This window comes from Salmo salar, chromosome 26, assembly GCF_965601325.2.
Source record: "Salmo salar chromosome 26, fSalSal1, whole genome shotgun sequence".
In the NCBI taxonomy this organism is placed as follows: Eukaryota; Metazoa; Chordata; class Actinopteri; order Salmoniformes; family Salmonidae; genus Salmo; species Salmo salar.
Window position 1 is genome coordinate 40931491 of NC_138316.1, and position 25362 is coordinate 40956852.

The window sequence follows — 25362 nt, forward strand, 5'->3', positions numbered from 1 at the left end:
CAACCAGCGACTTACTTTAGCTGTGGTGCTCCTGCTGTTGATTCGGACGCCTCTTGCGATTCACCTAAGTGTTCAAATGTATTTAATTCTATCAAATATAAATATTGTATAATTATCAGTCAATATAGACAGACTAGCAACCCTTTCATTATTTTTATTCTTCTTGCTATCTCGCTGTTCGTGAAAGGTTTACGTTCTCCGGAAGTACAGGCAATCGCACCATTGAGCTATGAACGACACACCCGCTTGCGTCAACACTTCCAGGTTGCACAGGGCTCGATACATTTTTTGGGGGTACCCAAGTTTTTTTTGTTTTTTTGATAATGGTGATTAATTATTTGAGTATATGACTTCAAATTATGTAACTCAATGGTTTTAACAATGCAATACATCTATACAATGTATATTATGTGGATGGACTATGTTTGAAACGATGCATCAAATAATCTCCATATGATATTCCCTGTCCTACATTTCTGGATACTGATAACATTTTATGGACAAAAAAACTGCCTCAAACATTAAACGAAGTTCAATCAATCATCTTTATTACTCCCTTCTATAGAATTTTCAGGAATATCTTATCTAAATGTGAGTGGTTACAAAAATAAAGCACATCTTGAGGAAAAAGAACAGATACTCATATAAATGTTGGGTAAGAAAACTAAAGGAGTCAACACTTGTTATCACTATGCTTTCATCATCATTACACACTGCTAGTCAGTGCTGGATTTGGGTATAACCCCAACCGGAACTGAATACCGGCACCTAATTTTCTACTGCTTGAGTTCCTGCACCTTATATAGAATATTTAGTTCAAAAGTATTATGGAGTTCCTGCACCTTAACAGTACCAGCACCCAAAATGAGTACTGACACCTATTTCAGTCCAAGTCAAGCACTGTTGCTAGTTTATCAAAATTGTGAGGAAACATGACCAGTGGTTTAAAGTACATAATAAAAAAATACTTGGGTATGTGTACATAACTTTTTATATTTGACTACTTTTACTCCACAACATTCCTAAAGATATGTACTACTCACATACATTTACCCCGACACCCAAAAGAACTCGTTACATTTTGAATGCTGAGGCAGGATAGAATTATGGTCCAATTCACACACCTATCTATATAATGCATTGTCTCCCCTACTGCCTCTGATCTGGCAGACTCATTAAGCACAAATACTGCTTTTGTAGATTATGTCTGAGTGTTGGAGTGTGCCACAGTCTGTCTGTAAACAAATAAAAAACAAGAAAATCGTGCTGTCTGGTTTGCTTAATATAAGGAATTTTATGTATAGCATTGACTTTTACTCAAGTATGAACATTTAGTACTTTTTCGACCACTTGTACTTAAGTACATTTAAAACCAGATACCTTTAGACTTTTACTCAAGTAGTATTTTACTGGGTGACGTTTACTTTTATTTGAGTAATTTTTTATTGATTAATCTTCACTTTTACTCAAGTAGGACGATTGAGTACTTTTTCCAACACTGAACATGACACATTTCACAATCACACTGAATTCAATGAGGCTACATGTTAGAACACAGATGTAAAAATATACTGATGGTTAGTTCAGAAAGACTGTTGTTGATCCTAATTATTTGAGGTCACAGATGTATATCAACTGATGATCAAACAATGGTGAACACGCACAAAGACACCGGCAGGCACACTCATCTGATGGGCCACCATAAACATACACTCCATGCTTCCATTATTTTGTCCCTTCACTGTAATTCTGGAAATGCACAAATTGAGGACCGTTGGTATTAGTCCGTCTATCAGTTTGAATGAGCTCTCTAGTCAAAGTGGTATTTCACACGACACACACAATTTACTACATTCCCCCATGCGTTTGTGGATCCAAAAGTTATTTCATGAGCTTTTGTAAACAGTTATGAACTGCCCTCCACTGTAAACAAACACTACTACTGTAGGGAAGTACCTCAAAATGTGAACACTTTAGGATTAGAAAGTCAAACTCTTCCTATCTGAGTAAGGGTGGCCCAAGAACACAGAGTAAAAAATATCCCACTTACATGTTTACATAGACAAGCTATACTGTCAAATTAATCTCTGTTGAATCGATACATTGTGCCGATGTAGAGCATACTGAAAAGCTGGAAAATAAATCACTAATGCGAAAATAATATGGTTGAGCTGTAGAGTAGTTGTCTCCTCTGTTGCATTGTCTTCTGGGTACATAGTCAAGAGGTAAAGTGTTCAAAAAGGCAGTCGTTCTCTTCCTAACGTCCCCAAGCCTCATCATGCTATCGCTTTTGCTTCAGGCAGGAATGCTTCCCAGAACTTTACGAGCTAGATCCAAGAGGGAGAAAAGTGAAAAGAGACCACATCAATATCTGGAGTATAAAGGCCAACATTTCAAGCAAACAGTTACATGAACACACACATATTTGAAGAGAGAGATTTAAATAATTATAGAAGAGTACAGATTACCCGCTGTTGAGACTGTAGAAGAGACTCCAGATATTTCACTATCTGGCTTTTGAAGTCCTTGGACTTCTCTTTCTGTTAGATGGAGGGGAAGAAAATAACTGTCATGTAGATTTTCTCATGCAAAACTATCCTGAATACAGCAGCACGATGTTGCTCAAAAGCAAAAAAAACTAGCCTTACCTCAAACCTGAGGAATTCCTTGCGAACGGTTACAGAGATCCTATCAAAATCCCTCTCGTACTGAGTGACTTTACCCTCCCACTGTGAAAGACATGAGGGGAATAAGGAGAGTTTCAGGTGGAAATAGAAGTCAAAGCAATACCACCTCCCTTTAAGCATGCATTACCACAGTGCTGGCTCCTGTACCTCAGTGATCTCCTCTTTGGCCTGTTGTAGTTTGTCAGGCTTGTTGGCCCACAGAAGCTTTGCCTCAACCTCCCTCTTCTTCTGCAGGGTGCTCTGAGCCTCCTGCCAGCGCTGCCACGTTTTCATGCGCTGCTCAAAACAGCCCTGTGGACAACATAACGAGAATGCCCAAATTTGGCGCACAGCACAAGTTCAGGACAAAATCTGTGCAACATCAATTTCACATCGAGGGCACACAGATTTTAGCTAGTAGCTACCCAATTTAGCACCAAAGCTAGCAATGTTTGAACTAATCTTCCATTGACATTTTGGATTTACTCATCCAGTCAATGTAGTCGTAGTGTTCTATTTAAAATTCAGGCCATAGAATGAAGTTTCCGTACCCTGACGGCCCCTAGTAGGCGGATATAGAATGAAGTTTCCATACCCTGACGGCCCCTAGTAGGCGGATGTAGAATGAAGTTTCCGTACCCTGACGGCCCCTAGTAGGCGGATGTAGAATGAAGTTTCCGTACCCTGACGGCCCCTAGTAGGCGGATGTAGAATGAAGTTTCCGTACCCTGACGGCCCCTAGTAGGCGGATATAGAATGAAGTTTCCGTACCCTGACGGCCCCTAGTAGGCGGATGTAGAATGAAGTTTCCGTACCCTGACGGCCACTAGTAGGCGGATGTAGAATGAAGTTTCCGTACCCTGACGGCCCCTAGTAGGCGGATGTAGAATGACGTTTCCGTACCCTGACGGCCCCTAGTAGGCGGATGTAGAATGAAGTTTCCGTACCCTGACGGCTCCAAGTAGGCGGATGTAGTCGGCCAGCAGCTCGGCCAAGATGAAAAAGTCACTGGCCGCCTGCTCCTGGTGTAGTGTCTCCATCTTGTCCTCCACCTCGGCCAGTTGGGAGAGGGCCCGGGACAGAGCTGTGTTGTCCTCTGAGTTGCCCAGCATGGCCATGCTCTTGGCGAACACTGCTGTGTTTCCGCAGAGCTCTGACGAAACAACAGATATACCAGGGTCACAAATAAAAAAAATAACGTCTGCTCTGCTTTAAAGCTCCAATCTTATCAAAAGGGTTTTAAAGCAGACATCTCTTTTTTCTGTGAATCTCACCCTTTCTGTGGTTGACCAGGGAGTCCACCACTGCATGGAGTTTCCTCAGCTGCAGCTCCTCGCTCTCCACCTCCTGCAGTTTGTTGTCAAACCACTGGAACACAAAGCAACGTGGGAGGAACAATCAGGCAACCAATCAACACCAATTAAACTAATTTGAATGACAAAGGGGACTTATCAACCCAAAGCTTTACAGAGGCATACGCATCCTTTTTAGCAGACAGTAAAGAAAAAGCTCATATTTTTACAGAAGAAAAAAAAAAAATGCAAAAGCTCCAACATTAATTTAGATAACTGACTTTATTGCTATGATTTCATGTTTGGCATTTGAGTAAATCAACCAGAACAGTGATTGTCTTACAGCGTCCGAGTCGCTGATCTTGATGGTCATCTTACTGACAGCATCAGATGCTCTGTTGATCATCTTCAGGAAGCCAGCTCCACTCAGTGTGTGTGTACCCACCGCCCTAGGCAGCTGACACAGACACACACACGCACATACGCAGACACACACAAATTAATGCATGATTCCAGTAGTCTGTGAAAAGTATTGACAGCTAATGACTGAAGAGCACCTACCTCGTCCCTTTCCAGGAACTCTCTGACATCAGGGTCTTGTAACAGGGACGGGTGACACACTACTCTCTGCAGGTACCTAGAAAATCCCACAAATATTAACGGGCTAGACTACAGGGAGGAAACAATGCAATGCCTGCCATAGCAATGAAGATACAGCAATACATTCTTAACAAAAGCAAAGGAATATGACAAATATCAACAGGCTAATATAAAACGCAATCTGAACATGATACTTCACCATACTGTACATGCAAAGTCTGAGTACAATAATGGTAAAAGGTGCTGCTTCAGGTTCTACCTCTCCAGAGCTGCTCTCCTCCTCTCCACAAAGTCAGCCGAGGAAGAGTCCTCCTTTCCCACCTTCACTTTGGTCATCCCTAGGGAGTCAAAACATGGTGTTACTAGTGTCTTTCTGTATTTTATGTGCCGTGATCAATACCCTGCACCTGTGAAATCTACCGGGTTTGCATACTATGCCTGCAACCGGTGGTTTTGTTTTTGAGACTGGCTGGCAGACGTGAACTGACAAATGTAGTTCCATACCCACAACGCTCTTCTCTGGTGGTGGAGGGATGATACAGCCGTTCAGGGAGTGCTTCACCGACAGCTTCTCATACAGCCCAAGGAAATCACTGAACCTCCTCCACACCGAGAATGTCCTGTTTCTGAACATGGGTAATGTAGTCTAGGGGGTGGAATTAGCGAGGCTTGGTATCAGTTTGCGCAAGACAAAATCACAAGTTTGATTTCATAGAGGACACTGGCAGAAGTAGGCCTACTCAAAACAAGCAGAGTAATTCCTTCAAATTGTTCATGGTCACAGTGCAAAGTATAGAAGAAATGTTTTGAGAGTACTACTATAAACATGACCAAAACAAAAACGAGTTGTTTAAAAAGTCCTGATTTTGCTACTGCAGAAGTTACATACCCGAGTGGACACCTTGTAGGCCATGTAAGCGTTCATGCCATCTCCTAAAAGGGAAGATCAAATTGTCAGGTTACAGAGGTTGAGACAAAGTTTAGTGTCAAATATGAAATCAGAGACAGGAAAATGACACACAAACTGTAAAATAAGCAAAAACAGGCATATCCTGTCTACAACCCTCCAGGACCAAGAGTGAACAACATTTAAAAACTAAACTGAGGTAAAGAGGTTTCAAGGATCTGGTCCTGGTCTTGTGTATCCATGCTGTTCTGGCTCTTGTCGTAGCTAGCTAGCATGCCTGCCGTCTTCTGTGAGGCTTTGATATTCCGTCTTCTGTTGTCTTTCTGTTGTGTTCTTCCCATTCAACTTGACAAAAACAAAACTCTCAACTTGCCATGTGTAGCTAAAGCTATAGTTCGTTTCTTGCTACATTGATAGCCAATATTAGACTCCTAACCACCTAACCCTCAAAGTTGCTTGGACAAGCAAGAAAACACTCCCTCTCACAGCGACGCCATCTTGGCTTCCTACTTTAAAAACGAAACTCAATTGAGAGGAAGATGAGATAATTACATCATAGCTTCCATGGATTCAACCACAATACACACTTCCAATGCTTCTAAATGGTTGCTAAACATTAGTTCAAAGATAGTGAGAAAAAAATATTCCTTACCAATTTTCTCTGGATTGGTGACAGCAACGTCCATGTCAAAGCTGTCCTCATCCTTTTCCTCTTCCAACTGAATTGGTGGAAATGAGCTGGTGAACAACAAGACTTCGGGAAATTGCACTTACATTTACTGTAATTACTCTCTCTCTTTTGCTAATGCTGCATAGAGAAACAATGGTGAAAACGTTTGGGGTTTTGCTAGTCTCATAAGGTCAGCAGTGTTCCCTATCCCCTATATCTGTCTTTTGAGGGCTGATAATAATTATGGTACGGCATAATGGCCCTCCAAAGCAACAGACAACACCATATTACATTAAACTCAACTGTGGTGGAATTTGTTGGGCATGTCCTGTTGTAGCCTACCTGCTCCATAGACCTGGGTTGTGTTGCTGATGTCCTATTGTAGCCTACCTGCTCCATAGACCTGGGTTGTGTTGCTGATGTCCTGTTGTAGCCTACCTGCTCCATAGACCTGGATTGTGTTGCTGATGTCCTGTTGTAGCCTACCTGCTCCATAGACCTGGATTGTGTTGCTGATGTCCTGTTGTAACCTACCTGCTCCATAGACCTGGATTGTGTTGCTGATGTCCTGTTGTAGCCTACCTGCTCCATAGACCTGGATTGTGTTGCTGATGTCCTGTTGTAGCCTACCTGCTCCATAGACCTGGATTGTGTTGCTGATGTCCTGTTGTAGCCTACCTGCTCCATAGACCTGGATTGTGTTGCTGATGTCCTGTTGTAGCCTACCTGCTCCATAGACTTGGGTTGTGTTGCTGATGTCCTGTTGTAGCCTACCTGCTCCATAGACCTGGATTGTGTTGCTGATGTCCTGTTGTAGCCTACCTGCTCCATAGACTTGGGTTGTGTTGCTGATGTCCTGTTGTAGCCTACCTGCTCCATAGACCTGGGTTGTGTTGCTGATAGTGTAAGTGACGGGGTGAATTCAGCTCCAGAGGTCTTGGCTGTGGTGCTGGGGTTCTCCCTGGACAGCTCCACCGAGGCCTCTGAGTGGACTTACAACATAAGCAAGGACGTCACAGGGAGATGAACCAATTCTGCTCTTCAGTCTAGTAGGGGTAATAATAAAAGATAAAAATGATAACATACCTGCAAATAGATCATTCTCATTGTCTGAATGGACACCGTTGGACTTAGAGGTTGTGATGGAACTGTTGACAGCGGTGCTGGTTTCTTCTTCACTGAAGAGGTCAGCTGGTTCTTCACCATTGGCTGTGTCAGGCTGAAATGACTCTGCAACAGGGTTGCTCTGAAGGGTAATACGAAAATATCAATAAAGAGTATAGCAGTTAGAATTGAGGGTATTTAAACAGGTCACTTTTTTAGTGCCGGCATTTAAACCTTTCACATACAAGGAGAAGCCCAAACCACAATATTTGTGTGAGGTGGACTTGGGTTATCAGTGAAAAGGGGCCAGGTCAGTTGACTGTGACAAAAGCAATTATTTAAAAAAAAACGTAACTTCATATTCATCTCCAGCACCAGCCCGACATCAACATATGAAAAAGGTGCATTTGTGTTTGAAGTAAATGAGAGAAGGAAGATAAGTGTTTTTTTGACTCAAAAACATATAAACCCACCATGTTCACATGTTGATGTTGGGGGTGGTGTTGGAGATGATGAATTTAGTGTTGTCCCTTTAGTTATGTATTACATTGCTGTACTACAATGATGCAACAGAATACATGGGCCTACATAGCCACAGGTCCATTACTATCAAACTCATTTTTGATGTCCACTATGGAATTTGAAGACAATTTCTCCTATTTTCCTTTATTTGGGTGGAAACAAGTGTGTGTCCAACTGAAGTTAGATACAGTGGGGAGAACAAGTATTTGATAACCTGCAAAATCGGCAGTGTTTCCTACTTACAAAGCATGTACTTACAAAGCATGTAGAGGTCTGTAATTTTTTATCATAGGTACACTTCAACTGTGAGAGACGGAATCTAAAACAAAAATCCCGAAAAATCACATTGTATGATTTTTAAGTAATTAATTTGCATTTTATTGCATGACATAATTATTTGATCACCTACCAACCAGTAAGAATTACAGCTCTCACAGACCTGTTCGTTTTTCTTTAAGAAGCCCTCATGTGTTCCACTCATTACCTGTATTAACTGCACCTGTTTGAACTCGTTACCTGTATAAAAGACACCTGTCCACACACTCAATCAAACAGACTCTAACCTCTCCACAATGGCCAAGACCAGAGAGCTGTGTAAGGACATCAGGGATAAAATTGTAGACCTGCACAAGGTTGGGATGGGCTACAGGACAACAGGCAAGCAGCTTGGTGAGAAGGCAACAACTGTTGGTGCAATTATTAGAAAATGGAAGAAGTTCAAGATGACGGTCAATCACCCTCGGTCTGGGGCTCCATGCAAGATCTCACCTCGTGGGGCATCAATGATCATGAGGAAGGTGAGGGATCAGCCCAGAACTACACGGCAGGACCTGGTCAATGACCTGAAGAGAGCTGGGACCACAGTCTCAAAGAAAACCATTAGTAACACACTATGCCGTCATGGATTAAAATCCTGCAGAACACGCAAGGTCCCTCCTGCTCAAGCCAGCGCATGTCCAGGCCCGTCTGAAGTTTGCCAATGACCATCTGGATGATCCAGAGGAGGAATGGGGAGAAGGTCATGTGGTCTGATGAGACAAAATAGATCTTTTTGGTCTAAACTCCACTCGCCGTGTTTGGAGGAAGAAGAAGGATGAGTACAACCCCAAGAACACCATCCCAACCCTGAAGCATGGAGGTGAAACATCATTCTTCGGGGATGCTTTTCTGCAAAGGGGACAGGACGACTGCACCGTATTGAGGGGAGGATGGATGGGGCCATGTATCGCGAGATCTTGGCCAACAACCTCCTTCCCTCAGTAAGAGCATTGAAGATGGGTCGTGGCTGGGTCTTACAGCATGACAACGACACGAAACACACAGCCAGGGCAACTAAGGAGTGGCTTCGTAAGAAGCATCTCAAGGTCCTGGAGTGGCCTAGCCAGTCTCCAGACCTGAACCCAATAGAAAATCTTTGGAGGGAGCTGAAAGTCCGTATTGCCCAGCGACAGCCCCGAAACCTGAAGGATCTGGAAAAGGTCTGTATGGAGCAGTGGGCCAAAATCCCTGCTGCAGGGTGTGCAAACCTGGTCAAGAACTACAGGAAACGTATGATCTCTGTAATTGCAAACAAAGGTTTCTGTACCAAATATTAAGTTCTGCTTTTCTGATGTATCAAATACTTATGTCATGCAATAAAATGCAAATTACTTAAAAATCATAATGTGATTTTCTGGATTTTTGTTTTAGATTCCGTCTCTCACAGTTGAAGTGTACCTATGATAAAAATTAGACCTCTACATGCTTTGTAAGTAGGAAAACCTGCAAAATCAGCAGTGTATCAAATGCTTGTTCTCCCCACTGTATTAGTAGAACTAGCTAGCCAACGTGCAGTGAAGTTGTAAAAATAGAGCCGATTTAACAAGCTAGTTAGTTACGTTATCAGCTGCCCCGGTCCTGGACAAGAGGTCAATCATTGCCCAGATATGATTTTAGCCTAACAGAATTAGCCACCTTGGCTAGCTACACCTGTGTGAAGCTAGCCACACTAAGGATTAGCAACAATAGCATCAGCTGTTCCGGACGACTGTGTGATCACGCTCTCCGTAGCCGACGTGAGTAAGACCTTTAAACAGGTCAACATACACAAGGCTGCAGGGCCAGACGGATTACCAGGACGTGTGCTCCGGGCATGTGCTGACCAACTGGCAGGGGTCTTCACTGACATTTTCAACATGTCCCTGATTGAGTCTGTAATACCAACTGTTTCAAGCAGACCACCATAGTCCCTGTGCCCAAGAACACAAAGGCAACCTGCCTAAATGACTACAGACCCGTAGCACTCAGGTTCGTAGCCATGAAGTGCTTTGAAAGGTTGGTAATGGCTCACATCAACAGCATTATCCCAGAAACCCTAGACCCACTCCAATTTGCATACCGCCCAAACAGGTCCACAGATGATGCAATCTCTATTGCACTCCACACTGCCCTTTCCCACCTGGACAAATTGAACACTTATGTGAGAATGCTATTCGTTGACTACAGCTCAGCGTTCAACACCATAGTACCCTCAAAGCTCATCACTAAGCTAAGGATCCTGGGACTAAACACCTCCCTCTGCAACTGGACTTCCTGACGGGCCGCCCCCAGGTGGTGAGGGTAGGTAGCAACACATCTGCCACGCTGATCCTCAACACTGGAGCTCCCCAAGGGTGCGTGCTCAGTCCCCTCCTGTACTCCCTGTTCACCCACGACTGCGTGGCCAGGCACGACTCCAACACCATCATTAATGTTTGCAGACAACACAACAGTGGTAGGCCTGATCACCGACAACAACGAGACAGCCTATAGGGAAGAGGTCAGAGACCTGGCCGGGTGGTGCCAGAATAACAACCTATCCCTCAACGTAACCAAGACTAAGGAGATAATTGTGGACTACAGGAAAAGAAGGACCGAGCACGCCCCCATTCTCATCGACGGGGCTGTAGTGCAGCAGGTTGAGAGCTTCAAGTTCCTTGGTGTCCACATCAACAACAAACTAGAATGGTCCAAACACACCAAGACAGTCGTGAAGAGGGCACGACAAAGCCTATTCCCCCTTAGGAAACTAAAAAGATTTCGCATGGGTCCCCAGATCCTCAAAAGGTTCTACAGGTGCAACATCGAGAGCATCCTGATTGGTTGCATCACTTCCTGGTACGGCAATTGCTCGGCCTCTGACCGCAAGGCACTACAGACCAGGCGGTGTCAGAGGAAGGCCCTAAAAATTGTCAAAGACCCCAGCCACCCCAGTCATAGACTGTTCTCTCTACTACGGCATGGCAAGCGGTACCGGAGTGCCAAGTCTAGGACAAAAAGGCTTCTCAACAGTTTTTACCCCCAAGCCATAAGACTCCTAAACAGGTAATCAAATGGCTACCCAGACTATTTGCATTGTGTGCCTCCCCAACCCCTTTTTTACACTGCTCTGTTTATCATATGCTTAGTCACTTTAACTATACATTCATGTACATACTACCTCAATTGGGCCGACCAACCAGTGCTCCCGCACATTGGCTAACCAGGCTATCTGCATTGTGTCCCACCCACCACCCCCTCTTTTACGCTACCGCTACTCTCGGTTCATCATATATGCATAGTCACTTTAACCATATGTACATACTACCTCAATCAGCCTAACCAGTGTCTATGTAGCCACGCTACTTTTATTGCCTCGCTACGGTATATAGCCTGTCTTTTTACTGTTGTTTTATTTCTTTTACTTACCTATTGTTCACCTAATACCTTTTTTGCACTATTGGTTAGAGTCTGTAAGTAAGCATTTCACTGTAAGGTCTACACCTGTTGTATTCGGAGCACGTGACAAAAACTTTGATTTGAGAATTAGCCACCTTGGCTAGCTACACCTGTGTGAAGCTAGCCACACTAAGGATTAGCAACAATAGTGGAATTTGCGTTTAAAAATAAAAGTGCCCCATTAAAAGAGATTCAAACGAATACAAATAGTGGAATAATGCCATATTTGGACTAGTTAATTCTAAACAAGGTCGGATGTTATACAGATTCAAGACAATAATTAGTTAATTTGACCCAAAGCAATACAAATCAGTTGAAATCGCACTGTGGTAGACTTTAGAATTGCATTTGTGGCATACTTATATGCACTATACAGCCTAACTTAAGGATGTTGCACCCATGAAATGGGGTATCAGCCTACTGAGTGACACTCACAGAATACAACTGTGTAGCGTTTACACACATATTAGCGTTCTGTGAATGTCACTGAGTAGGCTGATACTCCATTTCATGGGTGCAACATCCTTAGGTTAGGCTGTACATAGCCTCTACGAATCTGAGCGTGTCAGCCTTCTCTCATCTCTAACATGTAGGCTCACTTTTTGTGAACAGTCATAAGACAAGTCAGAACGTTGAATAAACTTAATTTAAACATACTTTACCTAATTTTCTCCTTATATAGGAGGTAATCTGAGACAGACTATCCACTGAGTAGTGTTATTAACCCGACTTTCAGTACACTGGTCTGAATATCGGTTTGTATTTCTGGATTGTATTTCCAATACTGACGCAATTCGCATGACTTGGACAATATATCAACAATGGCCGAGCTTAACCGAAGCATAGACCGGACGTTGGGACGGGACGTGCTTTATTCGACAATGTTCGATTACATTCGGCTATTGTTTACAGATTGTGCATCACGTGAAATGCTAAGGAGATGGAAAATACAAGTGACAGAATTTACAGTTGCAGGAAAAAGTTGTGGAGATCAAATGTCCACAGTAAATAATTGTTTACTTGACTTTTTGCTGCGCCGGTAGGTTCTGCACGGACAACCGGTAAAGTAACCTCATATCATTTTATTCAACATTCCAGTTTACATAGATTTGCATATTTTTTACAGCGACTAATTTCAGACGGATTATCCATGGAATAACCATGGTAACAATGATGTTTAGCATTATCTAGCTAGTCCAAATTTAGCACGTTTCCACTATTTGTATCACTTATTTTGAAAGCGAACCGAAAATTCCACTATTATGGTTAATCCTTTTTGTGACTAGCTTCACACAGGTAGATATCTAGGCTGGAGTGCAGCGCTTAATAAGTTAGTAATGGTTTGAGTGAGTGCAGCTTGCAGACTGCATTCAAAAAACAAAAGGAGTTAACGTCAGTAAGCTATCTACTGGATTGTACCAGAATGGAGACTTGAAGAGTTGTGCTTGACAGGTAGCTAGCTAATGTTAGCCTAGCTAGCTGGCTAAACGCCGTTCTGTAGTGTACAGGGCTACTAGCTTAGCTAGCAAGCTAACATTAGCATGCTATGGAATGGTGTACAGATCCGGCTTCAGTCAGGACAAGCTGTAGCTGGTATCATCTGATATGTCTAGTTCTTACATTGCCAACGAATATATCCTCCCCTTCGTCACTGTCTTCATCTGCCATTTCGGAAAGTGGGTCTTGGTTCTCTGCTCCAGGTACAGGAGGGGGATTCCGCGGTGAGCTAGCCGCCATGATACTTCTGTAAGCGGAAGTTGACAAGTGCAAAGTACTGTCTGGAGCGACACCTGCTGGCGATTAAACGGCAACAAGGAACGTCACAGACCTGTATTCTTTCTACTGTACTGTGTGACCAACTGTAAATGATGAAGCACATTGTAGAAAATATCTAGCCTATATAATGTATTTCAACCGCCATTCTGTATTATATGTGATGTTTTTTAATTACCATGTGGCTCCAGGTGTTAGGTTAGGCATGGGCTAAAGTGGCTGGCTGGGCCATAGTCAGAGTTTTTAAAAATGCACCTCTACCTTCTCCTTGAATTAATCACTAATTTGGACAGATGAAAGCGAGGGTCCTTACACCCTTCACCAATCCAGTCATGTATTATCAGTCACAACTTCTAGGAAGGACTCAAAGAAGCATGTATTTAAAAAGTATTCTGACAGAGCCATAAGGAAATTGGACTGTGAAAGAGATCCTCTACATGTATTTGTTAGAAGAGAAACTCCCTCTGTCCCCTAGAGTCCTGACAAATTAACAGTTTGATAGTTTTTATATGGCTATCAAATATGGCTAAGGGAACAATAGCTCCAAAATGATCATTCAAAATCGTTTTATTTTATTTTTGATAGTCTAATTTACTGAACAATGATTATTATTGATGACAGAAGTGTGTCCTTTGAAAACAGATACAAGTTCAAATGTAGACTTACAGTCTAAGAGAAAACAAATTAAAAAGTCATAAAAAAAAATGTAATCAGACTGAGTGAGCCTAACCAGACTCCCTTTGTAGAAGCATTGGCCATGTTTTGTGTTTGTATGGTTTTTAATCAGAGGACATCCATTATCTTTCTTCCATGTATATCTTCATATGCCCATCAGTGTACTGTTGTCTAAAGAATTTGACACATTTATGACAGCAATATATTTTCTCCTCTTTGTCGATCTTGATATTTTTATGAAGGTTCTTCTTGTTGTGGAAGAGTTTGCCACAGTCATGGCAACAAAGTAATTTCTCTTCAGTGAATTAACTGATGGCAATTTAGTGGCTGATATGAACCATTTTCCACACATAAAGCACAAAATGCTTTTTCTTCATATGCGCTTTTAAGACTTGAATTTCTGGTGTAGCATGAACCACATTCACTGCAGCAAAACGGTTTCTCCCGTTTGAAATGTCGTATGCTTGACCAAATGCCCGCTCTGACTACAAGGCCAAGGCCGTACTGACCCGTGGAGAATGGACACCAAATTAAAACGGATGCATTTTGGTCCGTGTGGAGTGTGTGACGTGAAACGCCTGCTCTTTTCTAATTCGCTAAACGGATGGTTACGTATCCGTCGGCCCGTCCAAAGTTCAACTCAGATATTTTTGTACGTGAAAAATGGATTGAAATTGTATGGTTATGGACGCGTCATCTCCGCTGACCGTAAACGTACGACTTCCATTGAGAAACCATTGACAAGTACAGATACGGATAGAAATCAAAGGGCCAGTCTGGCCTCGCCCTCAATGATTTGCCACTTTATTCGCATTGATGTGATTTGTCACCTGTGTGAGTTTACATGTTTGACCTCGTGACTGAAGGATTTGCTACATCGTTTTACACCGATATATGTTTTACCTGTGTGAATTCTATGATGAATTTTCAAATAACTTGCTTTAGAAATGCTTTTGCTGCACTCTGGACATCTGTATGATTTCTTCCCTGTGTGAGTCCTCATGACCGACCAGTTTTGTCTTGCAGATGAAGGATTTGTCACGTTCTACGCATTTATATCTGGCCAACACTATTAATAGATGTAATAATTGATAGGTAAAATACAGTATTGTTATGCTAGCCAAATAATTTGGGGGGTTAATATAGAATTGCCTGGTGAAGTTAAGATCAATAGATCAAATTTAACAGTCCTCGATTTTCAGAGGAAGCAAGGAAGAGAACAATTTAATTTTCATTCATTTGCATAGAATGTGCTTTAAAAAGTCACCATAAGTGACGTCATTCAACAACAAAATCCCCCCACCCCAGTATAGACGGAAGAGCTTTGTCCTTTCTCTCTCTTTGACTTGAGTATCTTCGGTCCTGACAGTCCTCTTCCTTCACTCTCCTACCCATTAACACTTACAATGTTGTCACTGAGCTTCACAGAGATCTGGATTTACTGCCGAGAGTCACTGGTTAGTTCTGAAACTGATCTTCAGCCCCATAAATGTGCACATCTTTTTACCTGTACCCATCTCACGTATTCCACTGGCTTGGTTAATTTAAAATGTAAAAAGTATTAGCCTCATTTGTCTGGCTTGGTTCATGTAAAAAGTATTAGCCTCATTGGGCTGGCTTGGTTCATGTAAAAGCTATTAACCTCATTGGGCTGGCTTGGTTCATGTAAAAGCTATTAGCCTCATTTGGCTGGCTTGGTTCATGCAAAAGGTATTAAACTAATTTGGCTGGCTTGACAAGTTTATGCGGCTTTCTTTATTTGGTTCATTTTTAAAAAGGGAAGTTGGGCTTGACAATGGCTGCAAAGACATTGCTAAGCGTATTTTCAGATCTAGGACCAGGCTAAGTAAACACGTCTAGCGTCTCTTTGATCAAAGTGGCAATGTCTCCTCAGGTCACCTCCCTCCATTGACAATTACACCCCAGCCTATATATGGTTGACTCTCAGTATATGAAAGTGTTGCCTGTGCCAACAGGTCAATGACTGGTTACTGGTATTAAGCAGAGCTACAGTGAGTAGTATAGAGAATAAGTAAGGCAGGGTGTGTACATCAACCTGATCCTAGAGCATGTCCTATTTTTCTGTGCGTAAATCCTAGACGTTATAACGCCCATCCATCAACCCTCCTTTTGTTTTTACCTTAACTAACCACCTGTCTTGTTTCCATACAAACGTAACATATACTCATTTGAGTGTTCTGGATTTACATTTACTATGTTACACCTAGTCTATGAGGGCAGGCAGTAAGTCACCCATTAAAAAGTCTCATGGAGAAATAGATTGACGCCCACACACACACACGCATGTACGACAAACACACACAACCAAGAAAATACGACATACATGAGAAAACAGACAAGTACAAACTTCAACTTTGTTAGTATTCATAATAGTTGGATACACAATGTATAAGAGCACCAATAAAAAAAAAAAATAACTTGTCAAATATTTAGATGTTTTTTTTAAAGTTTTTTTTTTAAGCCACAGAATATTCTACAGAAAGCAAAGAGATCTCTGTACAGAAACAAGCAACAGAATACCTCATCAGCAGCACAGTAAAACCTGCCACTCAATTTCATATCTCAAAAGCAAATGAACATTAAAACAAGACCAGCTGCCTGCTGCTAACCTAGGACACTACGTTACAGAAACATCGCTTTTATATTTAAAACACAAGATATGGAAGATTTTTTTTTTTTTTCAAAAATTGTGAAAAAGTGCAATACAGGCTTGACTGTCTACAACTTAATAGGTTATTCCCAACGGGTTAGCGTCCTGTCATTTTTTCCTACGGTCCACTTGTTTTTTTTTTGTTTTTTTTTTACATGTTCCTTTTGTATCCATAAGTAAAATCTCTTACAGTTATATTGACATTCATGACGATGTACATTATGAGAAACATGGTATTCACAAAAGTAGAGCATGTAACTAGGATTGCAATTACATTTCTTTGGGTAAGAGGGCAGATGAAAAACTAGCTTCTTACATTATCATATTTAATTTTTTACATTGGAATTGTGTACAGAACAAGTTTATTTTTTCTTCATACAAAACAAACTACATGTAAAAAAAAATCTGAATCTGGGAGTCCCATTCAATAGGCCAACATCGTTGCAAGTAGCATTTAAAAAGAGCGATGAGTGTTTATTTAAGAGACCTCAGATAACAGTAAACACTTATCCTTGATTGAAAAACCTGGTTTTCACATGACAGAGAGAGATAAAGAGCAAAAAACAGACCTCTTCAACCAAATATTGGCTCTTGGAAACATGACATCCATTTCATAGCACTTTCATATGATATATTGCCATTCCATTGAAACGACTGACTGGGTAGGATGTGTGATTGCTGGGTGAGGCACTCCGAGTCCAGCAGCCTCCGGAGGGTTCATGTCTCACAGATGGTTCTGAAGGGTCACCAGCTAACAAGCCCTACTACTTGGCACTCCAAGGCCAGTCTGGCCTGAGAGTGGTGACGCTGCGTGTCAGAGGGATCACAGTGTAACTGGAAAATGTCCACAGAGGGCAGTCATCTCCAATGTAAACGTACAGACACGTTTCGTAAGGCTTTTTGAAACGGAGCCCCCATAAACAAAAAAAGACTGAACATTTCAATGTACAAAGGGGCAACACAATGCCAGAGAATGCAAGAATCCATTCAAATGTAATGTACTAACACGCAAGGCATCTCCCCACAAGATATGAAAAGCGAGCGTTTGAGGGTCTATTTTGTCACTCTCCTCCCAAATAAAATGAAATGATTGGCTAGGCTAGGGGGGGAATAGAATGAGGTCGTTTTTTAAAAACATATGTACATATCTATACGGATATGTAAAAAAATACATGGCATATTAGAGAATAATAAGAGACTTGGCACAATATATAACACAGAGTAGGGAAAACAGACGTCATTGGATCAAAATGATAGCTATAAAATTACCGCTTTTATGGAAATGGAGGGGACTGTTGTCCAATGTTCACTTCACTGAAACAGGGCAATAGATATACAAAAACGCACAAATAAGTGACACTAATTAAACAAACACTGTGTTTAGATTGTGTTTCGTGAGCACCAACATGAAATACCGGCATATTTGACTCTTCCTCTTGACTTGGAATCACAATATGATGTCTGTCGGAGCAACCATAGGAGCGGTCTCCCCGGCAACCATAGGAGCGGTCTCCCCGGCAACCATAGGAGCGGTCTCCCCGGCAACCATAGGAGCGGTCTCCCCGGCAATCAAAGTATGAGAACAACCTTTGATGCATTTCAGTTTTTTGCTGAGAAAATTCACAATCTTCTGGTTGAAAGCGACCAATGTTAGATATCGTCTCTGAGAATGTTTCTTCATAAAAAGGTGAACTGTGTTTTTTTTAAATGGCCATCTCCTTCCTGAGACTGAGCAAGGTAAGCCAAAAGTTGAAAAGTTTCAGTTTAGATTTTTTGTTTGTCTTGAGTGGGGTGTGTAGGATCCATTGACGGTATACATTTTGTATCCGGGCATCAGGCTCCCAGTTTTCTGAGGGCCGGCAGTGTGTGTGTGTGTGTGTGTGTCTGCCTGTATGTGTGTGAGCAGCGTGGTGAGTGGGCGTGTGGTTCTCAGGCTGTGGTTATAGCGTTCAGGTCCTTCATCAGGTCCTCTAGGTGGGCCATCTCCTCTGTCAACTCATCAGGCTCGTAGCTCTGAGGGAAAGGAACAGGGTTACTGCGGGGAGCAAGGGAGGAACAGGAGGGGAGGGAGGCAAGGACCTGGGGAAGGGAGAGGAGAGGGTCAGTTTGTTTTTGGAGGGGGTGGGAGTAATGAGGTTACAAAATAAAGGGTGGGTGGGGTGGGGAATTGGTCAATGGGACTGCAGCATGAAGCAAAGTCCAAGACAAACAAAGCAGCATCAACAGCCAACCAATATGTTAAGGCATTGAAAGGGGGCAAGACATCAATGTATGTGCAAAACCATTCCAATGGGTTAAGGGAAATTATCATGGGCAAAACCATTCCAATGGGTTAAGGGGAATTATCATGGGCAAAACCATTCCAATGGGTTAAGGGGAATTATCATGGGCAAAACCATTCCAATGGGTTAAGGGGAATTATCATGGGCAAAACCATTCCAATGGGTTAAGGGGAATTATCATGGGCAAAACCATTCCAATGGGTTTAGAGGAATTATTAGAAATTGAATGCAATAATATCAATGATCACAAGCAGCCAACGTTAACACCATGAAACAGTGAGGGAGGCAACAAGTTGCAAAGAATAAAGAGAGAAAGGAAACAGAAATGTGATTAAAATCCATGTCAATGTCATTTGGATTGTGTCCAAAATGAAACATGACATGCTCTTGGAATGTATTCACTAGTTCAATGGGCTTGATTGATCTATGACCAGGTTTTTACCCCAACATGACATGACATAGTAATTCATGTGTACTTCCTGTATTTAAAGTGTGTACAAACTACAATAACAACCAACAATACATGATATGCCAGCTGATTTAACAGTCATAATCAGACATTGGCATGTTGTAGCCTTTCTACACTAAGACCTGGGGGGAGCAGTACTCACACTGTCTACATCCTCCAGCATCTTGCTGGTCTCGGGCACGTCTGGCGCACTGGGCACCGTGACTGGCATGGGGGGGCGTACCCTGCCCAGGGTGCCGATGGAGGCTGTCTTTACTGAGTGGAGCTGGGGCCCTGAGATACAGACAGAAAGAGAGAGAGACACAGGGATACAGACAGAGAGAGAGAGAGAGACACAGAGAGACAGAGACAGAGACAGAGAGACAGACAGGACAGACAGTTCCAAATGGATTGATAGTTAGAGGGAATCACAAGTCATCTTCTTTAAATGCGTTTCCTTTCCTTTCTCAAGAAGCTCTACCTACAGTGTATGTTCATCTGCAGTTTGGGAGTGTAAAACACATGTACAGGTAACTACCCAAATAAAGGAAACACTTGAGTAAATGAGGGATACAAAGTAGATTGAAAGTAGGTGCTCCCACACAGGCGTGGTTCCTGAGTTAATTAAGCAATTAACATCCCATCATTCTTAGGGTGTCTATAAATGACCAGTTGCCCGTTATTTTGGCTACCATGGATGGAAGAAGAGATCTCAGTGACTTTGAAACAGGTGTGTGTGTGTGTGTGTCAGTCACCAGATCTCAACCCAATCCAACACTTATGGGAGATTCTGGAGCGGCACCTGACAGCGTTTTCCACCATCAACAAAACACCAAACGATTGAATTTCTAGTGGAATAATGGTGTCACGCCTCCCGGGTGGCGCAGTGGTCCAAGGCTCTGCATCGCAGTGCTAGCTGTACTGCTAGAGATTCTGGGTTCGAGTCCAGGCTCTGTCGCAGCCGGCCGCAACCGGGAGGTCCATGGGGGCAACGCACAATTGGCCCAGCGTCGTCCGGGTTAGGGGAGGGTTTGGCCGGCAGGGATGTCCTTGTCCCATCACGCACTAGCGACTCCTGTGGCGGGCCGGGCTCAGTGCACGCTGACACGGTCGCCAGGTGTACGGTGTTTCCTCCGACACATTGGTGCGGCTGGCTTCCGGGTTAAGTGGGCATTGTGTCAAGAAGCAGTGCGGATTGCATTGGGTTGCGTTTCGGAGGAAGCACGGCTCTCGACCTTCGCCTCTCCAGAGTCCATACGGGAGTTGCAGCGATGAGACAAGACTGTAACTACCAATTGAATACCACGAAATTGGGGGGGAAAAAAGGGTTAAAAAAGAAAAAAGAACGGTGTCACATCCCTCCAATAGAGTTCCAGACACTTGTGGAATCTTGTACAATCTATGTCACCAGAAGCTGTTCTGGTGGCCCTATTAAGACACTATGTTGGTGTTTCCTTTATTTTGGCAGTTACCTTTATTTGTACATACACCTGGTGTGCATTGTGTGTGTGTGTATATATATATATATATATATATATATGTGTGTGTGTGTACATGTATGTGTGTGCGCTCCTCACCAGTCTGAGTAAGCAGCGGCGTGCTGGGCAGGGCAGGCGACTCGAAGTTGGCAGCGGGGTTGGCGGGTACGGCAAAGCTCTTGAGGGGGTGAGTGGGGCGCACGTGGGCGGTGGGGGGCTGGCCGGCGCTGCAGTAGCTGCCGCTGGCGCTGGGCTCATCGTCAGTGGCCGTGGAGCCTTGGTAGCTGCCCTCGGGGTCCGGGTGCTGGTGCTCGGCTTGGCAGGGGGGCTGGGCCTGGGGCGGGAGGGGCTCTGTGCTGGGGGTGTTCCTCACCGACTCTGCAGTCACAAAAGGAGTGTGGGGGGACAGGTCAGTGGATGGTGTGTTTGATACAGTATGTGTATAGCCTGGGTTCTAGCGTGGTAGTGTCCATAAACAAGAGGAGTGTGGGGGGGACAGGTCAGTGGATGGTGTGTTTGATACAGTATGAGTATAGCCTGGGTTCTAGCGTGGTAGTGTCCATAAACAAGAGGAGTGTGGGGGGGACAGGTCAGTGGATGGTGTGTTTGATACAGTATGAGTATAGCCTGGGTTCTAGCGTGGTAGTGTCCATAAACAAGAGATACAGTATGTGTATAGCCTGGGTTCTAGCGTGGTAGTGTCCATAAACAAGAGGAGTGTGGGGGGAACAGGTCAGTGGATGGTGTGTTTGATACAGTATGAGTATAGCCTGGGTTCTAGCGTGGTAGTGTCCATAAACAAGAGGAGTGTGGGGGGGACAGGTCAGTGGATGGTGTGTTTGATACAGTATGTGTATAGCCTGTGTTCTAGCGTGGTACTGTCCATAAACAAGAGATACAGTATGTGTATAGCCTGGGTTCTAGCGTGGTAGTGTCCATAAACAAGAGGAGTGTGGGGGGGACAGGTCAGTGGATGGTGTGTTTGATACAGTATGAGTATAGCCTGGGTTCTAGCGTGGTAGTGTCCATAAACAAGAGGAGTGTGGGGGGGACAGGTCAGTGGATGGTGTGTTTGATACAGTATGAGTATAGCCTGGGTTCTAGCGTGGTAGTGTCCATAAACAAGAGGAGTGTGGGGGGGACAGGTCAGTGGATGGTGTGTTTGATACAGTATGAGTATAGCCTGGGTTCTAGCGTGGTAGTGTCCATAAACAAGAGGAGTGTGGGGGACAGGTCAGTGGATGGTGTGTTTGATACAGTATGAGTATAGCCTGGGTTCTAGCGTGGTAGTGTCCATAAACAAGAGGAGTGTGGGGGGGACAGGTCAGTGGATGGTGTGTTTGATACAGTATGTGTATAGCCTGGGTTCTAGCGTGGTAGTGTCCATAAACAAGAGGAGTGTGGGGGAACAGGTTAGTGGATGGTGTGTTTGATACAGTATGAGTATAGCCTGGGTTCTAGCGTGGTACTGTCCATAAACAAGAGGAGTGTGGGGGGGACAGGTCAGTGGATGGTGTGTTTGATACAGTATGTGTATAGCCTGGGTTCTAGCGTGGTAGTGTCCATAAACAAGAGGAGTGTGGGGGGACATGTCAGTGGATGGTGTGTTTGATACAGTATGAGTATAGCCTGGGTTCTAGCGTGGTAGTGTCCATAAACAAGAGGAGTGTGGGGGAACAGGTCAGTGGATGGTGTGTTTGATACAGTATGAGTATAGCCTGGGTTCTAGCGTGGTAGTGTCCATAAACAAGAGGAGTGTGGGGGAACAGGTCAGTGGATGGTGTGTTTGATACAGTATGAGTATAGCCTGGGTTCTAGCGTGGTACTGTCCATAAACAAGAGGAGTGTGGGGGAACAGGTCAGTGGATGGTGTGTTTGATACAGTATGAGTATAGCCTGGGTTCTAGCGTGGTACTGTCCATAAACAAGAGGTGTTAGTATCAACGTCAGGATGAAGCCTGATGAGTTTGGTGGAAAATATGGAATAAATGTGTTAAAGTTTGTTTGGTTCTGCAACACTCAAAGGTGTCATGACTGGTTTCATGTATTATAAATGAATATTGTTTTACCTTTAACTAGGCAAGTCACACACTAATGAGTATGGGTGAGTGAATAGTGGACAAGGCCATAAGAACAATAAAATGAGACAGCTCCACAGATAAGAGGATGTGACAGCCCCACAGATAAGAGGATGTGACAGCCCCACAGATAAGAGGATGTGACAGCCCCACAGATAAGAGGATGTGACAGCCCCACAGATAAGAGGATGTGACAGCCCCACAGATAAGAGGATGTGACAGCCCCACAGATAAGAGGATGTGACAGCCCCACAGTGGACCCACAGATAAGAGGATGGACATGAAGATGAAAGATAATGCTCCTGTGTTCTTCCTCGAAATCAGGCCAGAAAGACAGACAGAACGACCAGGTGGGCCCTTGGCGCTGCCAGCTTGTAATCCCTCCTCCATCCTACGGGTGGCAGCGGTCTCTCACCTGTGGAGCCCACCATGTCTAGACAGGAGATGGGGGTGGCGCAGGCATGCGGGCGCAGGTGGGCACTGCCCTGGTGGTGATGGAGGTAGCTGCGTGTCGGGGATGCCAGGCTGCCCGTGTGATAATGGTGGTGATGGTTATCAAGGGAATGGATGGGGTGAGCGCTAATCACAGCTGTGAATGGACACACACACACACACACACACACACACACACACACACACACACACACACACACACACACACACACACACACACACACACACACACACACACACACAGAGAGACAACAACATTTAACCAGCCGCGCTGACCAAGGGCTGGGGAAGCACTGCTGTTCAAATACACACACATGCTTTCGCTCGTGCAAGCACACACACACACGCCAGGTTCATAGTGACACCATAAAGCAGTAGTATTTAACCATACACATGTATACAATAACTCCACAGAGTGCGTCTGATGTACATTTGAATTGGCAGCGTAATTTGGTAGCCATGAATGTGTTAAACTGAAATGAGATGAAGGCTAAAATATAGAAACAGATCCTATAGAACCACATGTTGACTGTAGTGCTCTCAGTCTATTGACTGTAGTGCATTATCACGGGAGGGAGAAACCAGCATATTATTTTCCTTTCAGCTGAACAGTACGATAGTCTGAGTGGTAAATAGTCTATTGACCTCAGTGTATTGACCGGTGAGAGTACAGATCCCAAGCACACACACATTCACAAGGCGTGTGCGCGCACGCACGCACACACACACACACACACTTACGCTGGGGGGGCTGCGTATCGAAGGGCATCATCATTTTAGGCCGCATCCCCCGGCGCCCTGCCAGTGCAGATATGCTGTCTTCTGATTCGTGGCCTGCAAGTCAGAGTTTTTCCTTGATCACTATTGGTAGTGACTCTGAATGAAGAACGTCTGAAAATGTAACTAATTGTCCTTGGATTGACAGGAACAATCGAAGGATTTGGTAATCTGGCCCCTGAGAGAAATCTGTGACTCAGTCATGAGGCTGTGTTTGGTTAGTGGTGATTCTTCCCTCTAAACACAATGTATGAAATGTTAAATGTATGAAAAGCAGGAAATGTTTAGCATGACAACGACAAAGACATTGCCTCTTCAAAACACAGACAAAGGAATCCCCAAAGTGACTACATTAATCTGACCTCGGTAGGAGTTCCGTCTCTGCAGCAGGCTGTTGTCCAGGCTGGGGTCCACGGGGTTGATGTCCTGCGAGGTGCGGGGGATGGGGGTGTCAGTCATCACCGGGTTGGGCTCGGGGGACTTGTCAATGGGCTTGAGCTCCAGCCGCTCATGGTGGATCCATAGGTCTGGAGGCTTCAGGTCCTTGGAGTTGCCCTTGTACTTGTGGGAGCTGTTGGACGACTTGGAGGCCGCCCGCTTCCTATGAGGTAGAGAAGAGGAACATTTGGGGTTGAGATGTCGGTTGAAAAGGGGAGGTGGATCCCCGTTAACTGTTGCAAAAGCAGCAGCTACTCTTCCTGTGGTCCACAGAAAATATGAAACATAATACAGAATGACAAAATACAGAACATCATTAGACAAGAACAGCTCAAGGACAGAACTACATACATTTTTAAAAAGGCACACTTACATATCAATGCATACACACAAACTATCTAGGTCAAATAGGAGAGAGGCGTTGTGCCGCGAGGTGTTGCTTTATCTGTTTTTTGAAACCAGGTTTGCTGTTTATTTGAGCAATCTGAGATGGAAGGAAGTTCCATGCAATAAGGGCTCTATATAATATTGTACGCTTTCTTGAATTTGTTCTGGATTTGGGGACTGTGAAAAGACCCCTGGTGGCATGTCTGGTGGGGTAAGTGTGTGTGTCAGAGCTGTGTGTAAGTTGACTATGCAAACAATTTGGAATTTCAACACATTAATGTTTCTTATAAAAACTCTTGGCCAAGAGACACTGGCATGCATAGTATTTATATCAGCCCTCTGATTACAATGAAGAGCAAAACGTGCCGCTCTGTTCTGGGCCAGCTGCAGCTTAACTAGGTCTTTC

General features: G+C 43.8%; 3 protein-coding genes across 21 annotated transcripts in view; all 3 read right to left on the reverse strand.

Moving 5' to 3' along the window:
* LOC106587660 (casein kinase I) overlaps positions 1-243 on the reverse strand; it is a 50326-nt gene extending 50083 nt beyond the window's left edge. For all 4 annotated transcript variants that reach the window (XM_045689533.2, XM_045689532.2, XM_045689531.2 and 1 more), the window contains exon 1: positions 16-243. The gene's annotated coding sequence lies outside the window, so the exon portion shown is untranslated. The remainder of the gene's footprint in view (positions 1-15) is intronic.
* Positions 244-526: 283 nt separating this feature from the next.
* LOC100380673 (sorting nexin-1) lies at positions 527-13269 on the reverse strand. 3 transcript variants are annotated; one of them, XM_082969727.1, is made up of 15 exons: positions 13117-13269; positions 7222-7381; positions 7006-7127; positions 6118-6184; positions 5448-5491; positions 5063-5204; positions 4818-4896; positions 4520-4595; positions 4302-4415; positions 3941-4034; positions 3614-3819; positions 2835-2978; positions 2649-2729; positions 2469-2540; positions 527-2327 (listed from the first exon to the last, which is right to left on the reverse strand). In XM_082969727.1, exons 1-15 carry the CDS (start codon positions 13231-13233, stop codon positions 2277-2279), a joined length of 1569 nt encoding a protein of 522 aa, XP_082825853.1. In that variant the 5' UTR covers positions 13234-13269; the 3' UTR covers positions 527-2276. The 3 variants fall into 3 exon arrangements, with proteins under 3 accessions (XP_082825853.1, XP_045545492.2, XP_082825854.1); XM_045689536.2 differs by lacking the exons at positions 7006-7127; positions 7222-7381; positions 13117-13269 and adding an exon at positions 6862-6988; XM_082969728.1 differs by lacking the exons at positions 7006-7127; positions 7222-7381; positions 13117-13269 and adding an exon at positions 6478-6855.
* Positions 13270-16307: 3038 nt separating this feature from the next.
* LOC106568778 (neogenin) overlaps positions 16308-25362 on the reverse strand; it is a 271322-nt gene continuing 262267 nt past the window's right edge. For 6 of the 14 annotated variants that reach the window (XM_082969717.1, XM_082969716.1, XM_082969715.1 and 3 more), the window contains 6 exons: positions 24494-24732; positions 24096-24188; positions 23317-23490; positions 20923-21201; positions 19509-19639; positions 16308-18694 (listed from right to left, as the gene is read on the reverse strand). In XM_082969717.1, coding sequence (XP_082825843.1) covers positions 18545-18694; positions 19509-19639; positions 20923-21201; positions 23317-23490; positions 24096-24188; positions 24494-24732 — 1066 coding nt within the window. In that variant the 3' untranslated portion in view covers positions 16308-18544. Of the gene's footprint in view, positions 18796-19508; positions 19640-20922; positions 21202-23316; positions 23491-24095; positions 24189-24493; positions 24733-25362 lie in introns of all 14 variants that reach the window. The other 8 variants (XM_082969724.1, XM_082969719.1, XM_082969718.1 and 5 more) reach the window with 6 other exon arrangements.

Bases quoted from the DNA above. Each gene is read 5' to 3' on its own strand.
- LOC100380673 (XM_082969727.1), bottom strand. From the start codon at position 13,233: ATGGCGGCTAGCTCACCGCGGAATCCCCCTCCTGTACCTGGAGCAGAG. The intron at 6,185-7,005 runs GTAGGCTACAAC...CCACCAATTCAG, and splicing joins AACCCAGGTCTATGGAGCAG to TTGGAAGAGGAAAAGGATGA. The intron at 5,492-6,117 runs GTAAGGAATATT...CTTCCCTTTTAG, and splicing joins CACCAATCCAGAGAAAATTG to GAGATGGCATGAACGCTTAC.